At 44.6% G+C, this 13,069-nt stretch overlaps 1 protein-coding gene across 1 annotated transcript in view; it reads right to left on the minus strand.

The window, feature by feature from the left end:
- MYO1D (myosin ID) overlaps positions 1-12,686 on the minus strand; it is a 165,691-nt gene extending 153,005 nt beyond the window's left edge. Inside the window, exon 1 of the mRNA XM_076356932.1 lies at positions 12,561-12,686. Coding sequence (XP_076213047.1) covers positions 12,561-12,655 — 95 coding nt within the window. The 5' untranslated portion in view covers positions 12,656-12,686. The remainder of the gene's footprint in view (positions 1-12,560) is intronic.
- Positions 12,687-13,069: the final 383 nt, after the last annotated feature.

Consider the following 13,069-nt stretch of genomic DNA (forward strand, 5'->3'; position numbering starts at 1 on the left):
CCCAAAACAACGTCATCACCTCAGAGGAGTCATGGAAACAGTGAAGATCTATCTGCTCTAAGCCAGCTGCTTCAATTGTTCCTTTGTACAGCGAGCAGCAGGTGCCACCTTGGCTCCTCGATGAGAGGATCAAAGATCCAGAAACCCAACAGAAAAGCAGGAACAAAAATAATCAAGGCATTCTTTAAGTAAATGAAAACGTTGAGATTTACATTGCTACTTGTTTCCTATATGATGGGGGATGATACACATAGCATCTTTTAAGAAGATGAGTGTCCACCATCACACTTTCCTGGCTTTTGTACTTCTACCTACCAGCTGGAAGTCTAGCACTCCTCTGCTTCTCAGGGCAGGAGCACTCAGCATCCAAACCCCACAACACCCATCGGGGTGACTGACTGGCACCGGCCACCCCTCCACTACCCACAGGAATGGAGTGACAGTACCTAAAAAGAAGGCAGGCAGCCAAAATGTTTTGGTTAAAAACAAGACTCATTTTGACAGTACGCAGCCCCCCTTTAAGTCTCCAAAAATGTAAGCCCTTAATGGAAAACATGTTTTCTATCAACTGATTGGAAAAATTAAGCAAAATATCCCCAATTATTTCAAAATTGTTCAACTTGCCTTCAGTTTCCTACCAAGCCCAGCTTGTATAGTTTTATACCATGCTTAAACTGGTTTACACGTATCTACTTTTTATTGGCTTTTCCTCAAAGGGGTTTAAGTTCAGTATAACGAATAAAGATTCGCAGAATTAGCTGCCAGAGACTGGAGATGTCTAACTTAGGAATGTCTGCATCCTTGAAAGCCAGGATGCACTACGGCCCAAAAAACAAGTTAAGAACAAAGACAAGATTTCTATTGTTTGTTTTGCTAGAGACATAAATGCTACATTTAGTAGGAAAAAAAGGGAAATGAATATCCTCACTTTTATATACCGATGCCTGCAGGCATAAACAAATGTCCTTAGTGTTCTCTTCACCTAAAAGAGGTCAGTACACAAACCACACCACGCAAAGTTACTTTCTTACTGCGACACAGATGAAACTCAAAAAAGGAAACACTATTATCAAGAAGCATTGTCCACAAAGTTATACATCTAACCCTTGGTCTTATTTTAGAAAGTCTCCCTGGTAATTTGCCTGTGCTTTTGAAAAGCAAGTAATATGTTTTGAATTATAAAAGGTTACAGGGACATTTTTGTGGTAAATTTGGACTTTCATTTGCAAAAAAAACCCCTCAGCGCTACAGAAATCCTTTCGGAAATAACATTTTTTTGTCATTGCTAAGCACTTTTCAACAAAGTTTAAGAGCTACTGTTCCAAGGAGCTGTTTACATCCAGCTCTAAAAGAATACTGGGGTACTTATGTCCCTGCAAGCAAAAGGAAAAGCAGCACGACGTCTTTCTGATATTTTGAGAAGCAAACAAAAGAGAGTATTCTCCACAGTATGCAGGGGCAACAATTTTTCTAAGCAAGTTCACTTAAAGACTCCCGGTGCTCAGGGTCTGGTATTCTGGGATTTTTCTGGAGGCCTAAATTGTACTTAGAGCTTTTTGAGTCTTCTTTCATTCGTTCCCCTGGTCTTTACACCCAGGATCAAGGAGGAACAAAATGCCAAATAAGTTGGTATTAAGAAGAAGTGGAAGGCACTACTTCTAGCCTTGGAAGTTTATAAACTTGATATCCAGTTGCTTTATAAACAGTACATGGGAAGAGAGGCCTTCAAACAACGGTAGCTGGATTTTTCCTTTGAAGGTGAAACTTACATTATCATTCATACCTGTAAACAAAATAACCTATTTAGTTGAAGTTTAGCAATATGAATAAAAGCAAAAGTTTTACTGTAAACATCTGAAAGATGTCTAGCCACATGAAGGCTTCATTGTGCTCTTGATAACCGTGATGTAAAGGCTTTTACAACCACCGGAGTTTTTGCAGGCCGACACGCCAGATTTTACCACCTCAATATACCATAGAAGAGCAGCTCTCCCGAAAGAAAGCCGTGCTGTTCATACAGTGGGAGAAGGGAATTTTTTGGTTTAGTTTTTCTTCACTATTCATCGTGAGACAGCCTTTGCTGCCATCCAGCAAGCTGTTAAAATATGGGTTCTCATTACCCTTGGCTGTTTTGCTTCCTGGACAGAACGATGTAGTAAATTGCCCGAGCCCGCTTTAGTTTCCCTACTGCGAGTTCGTCCTGCGCACCATAAATAAAGCCCAGTACAATGAGGAAGGCACTGACCAGTCTGATGCTTATAATGGAAGCCAGATATTAAAAGGGAACCTTTTCAGAAAGTTTCAGCTGGTGCCCCAAAGTATAATTCATTTGAGGGGTAGCAACGTACACCTGCTCTACATCAGAACAAGACTGAAAACCTTTTCATCAGGATCCCCATAATAAGAAGACTTATTCAAAGGTCGTCAGAAGTTCCAGTGAAACACTGCTTAAGTTGGCTTGATCTAAATAAAGCATGCAAGATTGTATGTGTACAGGGGCAAGCACAAAAATACAAACTTAAAACATTATGTTTGGAGATGGAGTTAGACACACTACCCTAAACTAAACCTCCACCTCTTGCAGCCCATCATATCCCACATATTGCCACAAATCTTCTCCAATTTTTATTTCCCAGGAAGATGCAGCAAGCCTCCAGGCTTCCTAAATTAAGTTACATCAACCTTAAATGTGAACAGATCATGATACTATAAGCAAATTATTCTCTATCTGAACAACCTCAGATAGGATAGCGTTGGGCCAGGCTCTGTCCAAACCCAAGAGCACATGAACTCCCCCAGGCATGGATCCAGTATGGAACCAGGAAACTACTTGAACAGATCAACACGATAATCAGCAGTTAGAGCATACCAAACCTCCTACCATGACAAAGTTTGTGTAGGCTTCATAAATTAGACATTTAAGGAGGAGGCAGTGTCTTTGTTGACATTTATATGGCGTTTCTTCCATGCCAAAAGGAGCAACTGAGGGAAAAGTTCACGAATGCTTGTCAGAAAGTTCTCAGACAGACATGTTAACAGATCAGTGCTGTGGGAGAAACTGATAAACATTGGAAGGAGATAAGCTGTGTTTCTGAGGTCAAACAGGAAAGAGGCAAAGAGATAGGTAAAGCAGATAAAACAGAAAGCAAAAACAATCTCTGTAGCTACCCTTTGAACAAAGGTATGTGGGAAAGGGGGCTTTGCCAAGGCGTAAGGCAAGAAGGGAGCACAGTAACCAGTGCGAAGGTGACTCTAGGCAAGAGATTTAGCTCTGCGTATAGCTCAGACTTGAGGAGGAAAGGGGAAACAACAAGATTTGACTTCGAATGCAAAGGCCTAGAAAGGCCTGAGTCAGATGGTGCAGGCAGAACAAGTGAATCTCTGTCCAGAAGAGCTCACTTGCTCTAGCCCAAGATAACTGCAACTGACTCACTGGGCAAGGCTGAAAAGATCCCACCGAGATCAGAGAAGACATCTCCGCCATTGGGAGAGCTGAAGGCACGTGAACAGCCACTTCAGCAAGGGGGAAACTTGGGCAGAGGTGTCCATCCGTATGAAGAAGGTACTGAAGGCAAGAGGAGAGAGAGAAGTCACCAAGGATGACCAAGAGGATACTGCAATTATAAAAATACAGCCAGGAAGTCAGCAAGAGGAGAAAGGAAGGGTCTGGTGGGACAACACTCCTCGGAGGGACAGTGAGAGTCAACAACTGACACCCCAGAGTACAGAAAGAAACATCCAAGGATGAGAAATGACAGCATGGCAGGTAAGTGGCTGTCTAGGGACCACGTAACTGGTTTAATGCCGTATTTTCACCCAACGGTACATTTTTCTGGAAAGAATGCTCTGGATCAGACCAGCCCAACAGTCACACACTAACTGGTCTCTGAAGTTTCACATATCTCAAGGCTGGCAGGTCAAAGCTGGCAAATGGCAGCAACAGGGCAGGCTGCTGCCAACTTCTAAACCAAGAAGGGATGGCTAGCAACATCACAGCAACCATGACACGTGTGCTGCAAAATGCTTCAGCAGACAGGTAGGGCAGAACACAGTAGTGGTGATAGTCACAAATATTCCAACACTGTTCAGGGAGAAAATTCAAAGTTTGCACAGATAAATACTTTGAAATTGGGGGGGTGGGGCAGAATAGAAAGTACCATCACCACCAAGAGTTAAAGCAAGAACAGACTCGTTATGCCCCAGCACTAGTCACGCTTCTACTGATGAGCCTGAGAAGTAGAGCACTGCAAGACCATCTATGATGACAGGGTGGGTCCTCCGGCTTATCAGTAACAACTCTTTTATTTAAAAGGTCTTTACATGATACTCCCCTCCTCCTACCTCAGCTTCTCATTGCTGGGCTCTGGCAGTGTGTTACCTGTTGTCTATCTAAACCACTACTCACAAACAGAACCTGTCTGTTGTCCTGTGTCAGCTTGCAGGAGCTGGGCCCCGCGCAGGCCAGGTGAGAAGAACGCTAGCTGAAACAAATCCCAGGAACGAGAAAAACCTCATTCCTAGCGAAAGATAGAGGTTATCTGGGGAACAGTTTAATGGTTGAGATTTGAAGAAAAGTCTTTTCAACACATTAAATCTATCTAATGCCCCTTTTTCACTCCCAAAGACAGAACAGTCTCATATCCAACCTGTTCTCTTAGCATTTGAAAGCACCACAATGAAAACTGACTACCCCTCCTGGTCTCTTTAACAGAGACAGAAACATCAGTACATGATAGCAGTAGTGTGAGCCGAGATCTCATCGGATCTAACCAAAAAGCCCTGAAAGGAACAGAAATCTTCTTCTAGAAATTGTATTTCTGCCTCTGAGAACTGGAAATGAGCATTTGCTACAAAGGGACACACAGCTCCCTTACTTAACACTTATAAGCAACAGGCAAACCCGTGTTCAGACATCTGCTTTCTTCTCCCCTCTCTCAGAATTTCTTCATTCCATAAAAAGATGAAATCATGACCCAGGGACTGAGAAAGAAGAGTGATGATGTAACAGCCAAATATCTAGTGAGATCTGCATCTATAAAAGGAATTCGAGTAAGTATGAGTAAAGGTGAGATGTTCAGGTAGTGTAAAAGCTTGCTCAGCCCGAAAGGAATGCAAGGGTTGGTGGAGCGGTAGATCAGTGAAACCCTCTAAAGAGGTAGATTTTTGAATCTAGGACTCTCGACTAAAGGAGACCACGAGACTCATTGGAAATATTAGCTAATATTTACTATAAGGATTTGGCCGATCTTAAAGCCAATCTTTAGCTAGTGAAATTCAGAAGGTGATGATAACCTCAGTTAGGATGATGCAGGTTATACAAGCCATCTCAAATGTGTAGTAGTCAAAAACAAGAACAGGGTTCTACTTTACAGTATCACAGACAGATGGACTGCCCACTCTGAGGATCTTCAGGACCCATATATTACTTCATCAGACTCTACAAAATAATTGCAGAGAAGAGGCAAGGATGAAAGCAAAAAGGCTGTTGAGGAATTCCTAAATTAGCAGCTGACTTTTTGTAGATATCCTTTGTGTAAATAGCAGAAAAAATTTATTAAAAAAAGATGCAATAAGGAATGTCTCCTATTGAGCTAATTCACAATAGTTCTGGTTACAAGACTGATTCGGTAGGGCTTTTTCTTCACACCTGATGCCATGTGACATGAATGTCCCTCCCCAGCTTGCTGCTAGCTACCTACCTACAATTAAATTTTGTATCTGTGCTCTGACAAGTACCATGAACACAGCTCAGCATCAGCTGGCAAGCCAGGACCAGCAGGTCTGGTGCATACCATTACCAGCGTAAGAATTTAAAACTGTAAGGTACCATGAAAGACTAATCTCATTCATAAATCTGACCTCGTATATTATTTAACACCCATATGTTAAAATTATTAAACACTACCTCACCCACACTGCTATAAAAAGACTACTGTAAAATTTCACTCTGAGAAAAGAAGGTATTCATAAGTCAGGGGAGGACAGACGTGCAAAAGAAGATTCAGTGAAACTATATAAATTCAGCACATATGGAGGCAAAACAAATTCCACGCGGGACATCATCTCATTCAATGCTTTGTTCATATGAACGCTGTCAGGAAACACAGAGCCCACCTGTAGCAGCTATCGGTTTCCATAAGCTGAATGGTAAGTCCCTGCAGAAATCAGAAATCTGGCCTTGATCCTCCCTTTTGCTACTTGTGTAGTTAGGATTTGCTTTTTAAGTGAGATCGATGGCCTTTTCCATCTACAAAGATCAAGCTGGACCCTGTCCAAGCTCGTAAGTCAAATTTTGATGGACTAAGGGGAATTTTCATTCCATTCATTCCGAATTCTGACACAAGACAGTTCTCTGCAAGCCGAGCAATTCTGAAGAAGCCAAGAAGAGCTGACGAGACTTAACTGCTGACCATCCGAGCAGCAGTGAGGAGCGTCCTGCAGCACCCGCGGTGGCAGGCACCCCTCTCCGGGAAGAAAGTAGACTCTTCCCAGCAGCTTTTTAATTCAACACCACACGAACAATTCAAATATTCATATCTATCTAAAATGAGGAAATTAAAGTGGCTTAAAGGCATGAAAAGCTTGTTCATTAAGCATGAATATTTCATTACCAAAAGCACGAATGAAACCAAGCATTCACATATTTCATCTGCCAGGATTAAAGCTACTTTACTACCGAGTGTGAAGCCAAACCTCTCCCACCACAACTTCAACCAAAAATATGAATGTTTAAGATGGTGCTCGAAAGATAAGAAAGCCAGTGTAAAAACCGTCAATACAATACAGACAGCACCCCTTCGCTTCAACATTTTAAGTAAGATCAAGTCAACGGAACAGCAGAAAGGGTGCTACACAGATAAAGAATCAAATGCTATCAGTGATCCACATCCCTGCCGAGGAAGAATTGTTCCTAATGTATTTATGGGTACTCCGATTCTCTGAAGTCGGGAACGTATTAATGTGTTCGGTCAACTCCAGAGCTTGTGCATGTTTTGCCAGACCTGTTGAGGACACATAAAAGGAAAATAACCCAGTCTCCAGATCTAGAGGACACTAAATTGCAGAACATGAGTTTGGCCTTTCAGAACTGCAAAGATGAGGGAACATCTGTGTATTTACACAAAAAAATGCCCTTTAATATCACCTACTGAGAGGGGCTCCTAACAACTGCATCATAGCTTCTTTTCAGGTCACTCGGGCAATTACGAAGTCTATACATTTTCAGCATCATCTTCAGCTTCTTGTATCCAAAACTGCCTCCACAGGAGAGTGCTGTAAATCCAAGAGGCTAACAGCTATTCACACCAGAGTCGTTCAAAAGACAAAACAGATTGTTTTTAAGACTGACAGATACTACGGACTCAACCCACTACACCATCTGGAAGAAAAAGATGTCTTTTTTTTGAAAGAGGCCTGAAACGTATAGCCTGCACACAACTGTCTCAACAAAACCCTTTCAAGATACAAACCCTTCAGCATTTGAAGCCCAATTCCCTGTTTCAGTTTGCTACAACCTTTTTATAGGACAACAGCCTACGCCTCACCCTTGCCTGCACAGCAAACACTTGCCTCAGCAGCAAACACTGACAGAAAATTCTCAGAGGAGAACCAGATTTTCTTTACAGATTCTTGATACCAAAAATATTATTAATCATAACAAATATTATCTGCCTTTCAAAAGTATCTGCAATAAATACAAATTTAGGACTGTTGCCTTAATTTAGGATAGCTTTGAAAATGCTGGGGTTTGCACTGTAAGACAGAGTTGAGAAACAGCAGAAAAAACACTTTTGCATATTTTTAAATAAATGCAGAGCTGTGTTTTTATTAAGTGTTGCTTTAAGGGGTCAAAAAACGCAATGTGTGCAGGGAGACAACTACAAGGACTATTAAACTGTAGTTCTTTGCACCACATCCTCAGGCTCAGGCAGGCTGGGATGACCAGGAACTACCTGAGCAGCAAGTACAGCCTTCCACATCAGGTTTCATGCTGGAACTAGTTAAAAAAAAGAGAAAACCAACCCAAAATTCATTTTACAATCATTACACCTTACCATGTGCTTTCACAGTCTTCCTTTCATGCATCCTTGAATTCTTTAATAACCACGACAAAAATCTATTATGTTCCCAGGAGGGGATTTGCACAATGCTTATGAAAAATGAGCAACTCACTAGAAATCAGGTAAAGATGAGTCAAGCAGCACCTGCTCATGAATTAGATGTGAGAACAGAAAGACCCTGAGCACACAGCTCATATGGGACTACCCCGAACGCTACCCTGCTGCTGCAATATATAATTGTCTACTTTCTTCCTGCATTTCAATGCAGCTTTCCACTTACAGCCCTCGGCTGCGATTCAGAGGCGTTGGGTGTACCCACAGTGGGGCCCCCACCTCATCTCACCGCCGGGCACGGTGGGGATCACATCTTACTCTCCTGCAAAGCATTTGAGACCTTGTAAGGAGAAGCTAGACTGAAGTTATTCCTGAAGTTATCACTAAGACTGCAGAACAGATAATTCAAGAAATCAAGCTACCTCTTTGCATGCCATTAGATACCATTTTTAAAGCTCTGAGTTTTGATTTGTTTATCAAGATAAATGCTAGTTGTACAGGATAGTACAATGAGTGGTCTTTGCAGGATAATACAAGGAATCATATATAAAACAGAATAGTTCATACCTGTGAAAAATAACCTTATTGCCCTCTTCCTTACAATGAAGTGAATTAAAAATGGTAACTTTTATCACTTGAAACTTTCATTATGGCGTGATGAAAAATGAGATGATGTACAGTTCTGTGTTTCTCTTACTCAAAAGTTCACATCCCAAGTTTCACCTACGCCACAATTTCTGCAAAACGTTAGCAAGTCCTGCGAGACCGCTGCTCCCTTTCCGCAAGCACCATCTTGCTCCACCTGCTGTGGAATAGTCACAGTCATGTTAAGTCAAAACCACCCATGGAAATGAAAGTGCTTTAACAAGTCCAGAGCAGGGCGTTCTCCCTTAGATTACAGCGGGTAACACTCGGAGTACAGCTAAATACTAGCCCTTGAATGCCAGCGAGAGGACCTGAGAGCTGTTTGACGTTAAAAAGATTCCCTGTTTTAAGGAGTCTTTCAATTAATCTTATGTCCTCTGATAGGGATTGAAATGCCAACTGCTACTGCAGTAATCAACCTGCCCACAAAGGTCAACGGGGAACTGATCAAAGGCAATGCCTGACTATCTGCTGAAGTGCAAACTGCTCAAATACGGCTGTTTATAATAATTCATACTTATGAGCACTCAAGGAACAATTATCTGCTAAAGCTTTGGAGGTTTCCTATAAAGAAACAAAGCTAGCTACTGAGTCCACACTAACTGTTCCAATACTCCTGCCTTTTTTTTTTTTTTAAAATTATTCTGATGACTAAGAATCACAACCAGACACTGGTACGAGCCCACTCAGAACTAAGGAATTCAAGGACCGGATGACTTTTATTTACAATTAATGCGTAACATGCAGTGACTGCTTGTCTGTCCACATGAAATGGCCAGTTTATTAAGTAGTTGTAAGAAATGGCCATGAAAATCTACTAACACTATGATATCCTTGCTGAATCACTACACGAACCTACAAACAATGGGCACGAAGCATAGGGAATGAGAAATGAGGTAGTAAATTCACATTGCATCCATCCACCTACCCAGGCGGGTACTTACATCAACAAACAAATCAGCCACACTAATCCAGGCCATGTCAACACCACTAAATTCAAATATTAAAGTAATAAAAAGTGCAACTGCACCATTTCTCTTTTTCCCACTAGAGACATCCTTGGGGAAATAACCTTGCATGCACCGAAACTGGTATGATTTCAGTTCCACCCACATCTGGGCTCACTTGGGAACTAAATCCAGCACAACCCATCTTGGGTCAGCCAGTGACCCCGAACAAAAATAGCTCTGGCAGAAAGCTGGATTTATGGAATAGGGTGGAGCCCATCCAAGTGTAAACCAAACAAACCCGCCACTTGAAGTTAATGACAGAGAAGCAACAATTTCTCCATTCTGTTCAGCACGTAACGAGCACAAAGGCGACTCATGCCATCTACGCAACGTGACAAAACACAACATGACATAATCAACCCTTGAACAGGTCAGAATTTCGGGTGTAATTTGGGTCTGACACAATTTAAAATGTATCAGTAGCAAGTGTTAATTACCATCTCCAAAGCGGTAAAAATAAGAGAAGCAAATGTCGTTTGAGAATTGTAGTAACACCAGCAGCGAAGCTGGGTCAGCAGGCCAGGGCCACAGCCCTACCAGCAGCGTCAGTCAAGGCTTAGCAGAGTTTAACAATTTTACCGAACAGCCACACTTTTGGTAAATTCAGATTAGCTGTCCCAAATGTCCCAGTGCCGACAAGCTTAAAGTCAGGGGATGATAGCACCAAGGTTAGAAAATTAACAGTATTAGTTTTTTTTAACAAAAGATTATTCTGCCCACAGCACAGACACCAGACAGCCTTGAAGTGCAGGCAGATCTGCCTGCAAACTGCAGATTACGGCCAAAGTAACGCACGCGTTCTCGTGCAAAAGAAACCGGAGTTTGAATTGGTGTCACAAGGAAAAGCCTGGTTTTGAGTACCAGTGACCAAGGTATTGGGAGTTAAAGGGACACCTGATGATGTATTAGATACAGCAGGGACGTCCAGACAACATCCTTAGGCACGATCAGCACACAACAGGACAGAAAGAAAAATCAAACTACACATCTATTGTAAGGATCCAGAATTGCTAGCTTGTTCTACTCATCGTCTTTCACGTAAAATTAGCAAAGTCTACCAGTGCAAGCCACCTCTCGATTAATTTGATTCCTAAACACAACGAACATGCTACATTGATTTTTAAGTTATTTAACAATCCGTTTCCAATACTTCGTTTAGATTTCCAGTACACATTAACCAAAGAATAAAAACCCCAAGAACAAACTGTTACATACAAGTTTCCTGCTAATTACAATGACTTTGTTTGTAAGCCCTTTGTAAAACAATTAGAGTGTCATGGCGTGCACAAACGAGAAACGAATTTAAGCTTTTAGAGGCACTGCAAAATTTATTTAAACCTGACATTTCCTCATGTTCAAAGCTCAACTGTTCACATTATGTTTTTCATAGTACTTAAACACAAATGCCCTCCTTACCCAAATAGAAATCCAAAGTATAAAATAAAAAATAATATAAAATATGCTGGTTGTTATTATAACTCACACTGCCAGGATCTGAGCCCTGACCTTGCAGCACCACAGAAGACGGGTACACCCTGGTAGCCCGTTGTGTAGCACAAAGATTCCCAAGCACTCAATGGCTGATGCAGCCAGACCTCAAATCTACAGATTTCATCCAGAGGAGAATCACAATTGCCTGAAAGAGCTTAATTTTCTCCTTCCTCAGTAGTTTTATGCCAGCTGAGGAAGCTTAGCCACCTTCTCTTCCCTCGGCTATTGCCAGAGCCACTCTCAGGTGCATCCAACAACTGCACGAGCCTGACAAGTTATTGATTTCAACCAGAATGCAAGCAGCAGGAGAGGAATGGTCTTTAAAGCCTGAGCAACACTTGGGGGGGGAGCAGCCAATAAGTCACATTTTTATCCCAAAGACTCCCCTTTGGTAATTATCAAATCCTTGCACAAGCAGGGGCATAAGGGTTTATCAGGAAGAGCCCACATGAATCTTTTATAACGGAAAGTGAAAGACAGCTGCAGACTTAGGGTCCCCACCGGCTGTCCTCTCTATCAGCGCTGCTCAGGATTTACTTGTACTTCACAGAGAAAGCAGGGATGAAAATGCAGATCTTCCCAAAGCCCATCACGTCTAGAAGGGAAATAAAACCATAAAGATCATGAAACGTTAACGCAGCAAGTCTGCGCTGGTGAACGGCTGTAATGCTCCTGTGGGGCTGGAGCAACCTTGGACTTGGGGGACTTTTATTGCTGTTTTTTTTCCATCTCAACTTTGCACGCACATCAGCATAGGCGAGATACCTGTTAGAGGGGAGGCGCATGAGGTGGAGACTGAAGCCGATGAGGTCTGATGAGCGGGAGAAGAGGGAAGTTTTCCAAAGGGGTGACAGAAAGCCCCCCACCCAAAAGCAGGGCTCGGTGCTCCCTGCCTGCACCCTGGGCACCCTCATACTCCCCTGGCTCTCCCAAATATCCCCATTTCACAGAAAATTCCCCTGTTTTGTGGTGGATTTGCTCCACTGGGGAGCTCGGTCACCTCACAGCAGGGCGAGCAGGCAGGGGCCAGGGCAAGGCAGGCTGAGGGGGCCGCTGCCCGCGACACCTCCCTCAGCGCCGGGCCGGTTCAGCTCACTAAACCGGCACAGCGCACCCCCCCTCCCCACAGCCGATAGCCACACCGAGAAGGGGGGGGGGGGGGGGGCGGGTCGGGGGGAGAAGCGGGAGGACGAGGCCCCACAACCCCTCACACACCCTGAGGCGGCGAGGCGGGGTTCCACCGCCCTTCCCGCTCCTCGCACCGGCCCGTTCCCCCGCCGCCCCCCGCCCCAGCGCTCACCGCAGACGGAGGTTGGCCATGAACTCGGGCATGGTGACGGCGTCCATCAGCACGAAGTCCGCCTTGCCGAACTCCAGGCTCTCCTGCTCCGCCATGGCGGCGACGGCGACGGTTGGGCTCGCGCTGCCCCGCCGCTCCCCGGAGCGGGGGGGGGGGGGGGGGGGGGGGGGGCCGGGTGCCCGCCTCGCGCCCGCCGGGCCCCGCCTCACCGCAGGTGAGGCGGGGCCCGGCGGGCGCGAGGCGGGCACCGGGCGGCGCCCCCTGCCGGCCCACGGAGAGGCCACAGCCACCCCCCCGCCCACCGCCGCCGGCCCCGCCCACCGCCGCCGGCCCCGCCCACCGCCCAGCGCGGGAGGGAGCGAGAGCGCCCTCTGCCGGAGAGAGACGCGTACTGCACCGGGGGCCCCCCCCACCCCCCGGGACGGGGGGGCCGCATCCTGCACCCGAGGGACCCCCGTCCCCTCGTCCGCCAGCACGGGGGGCGCTCCAGGGGAAGCACAGCACGGAGG

The sequence above is a fragment of the Aptenodytes patagonicus genome, chromosome 20 (assembly GCF_965638725.1).
Source record: "Aptenodytes patagonicus chromosome 20, bAptPat1.pri.cur, whole genome shotgun sequence".
NCBI lineage: Eukaryota > Metazoa > Chordata > Aves > Sphenisciformes > Spheniscidae > Aptenodytes > Aptenodytes patagonicus.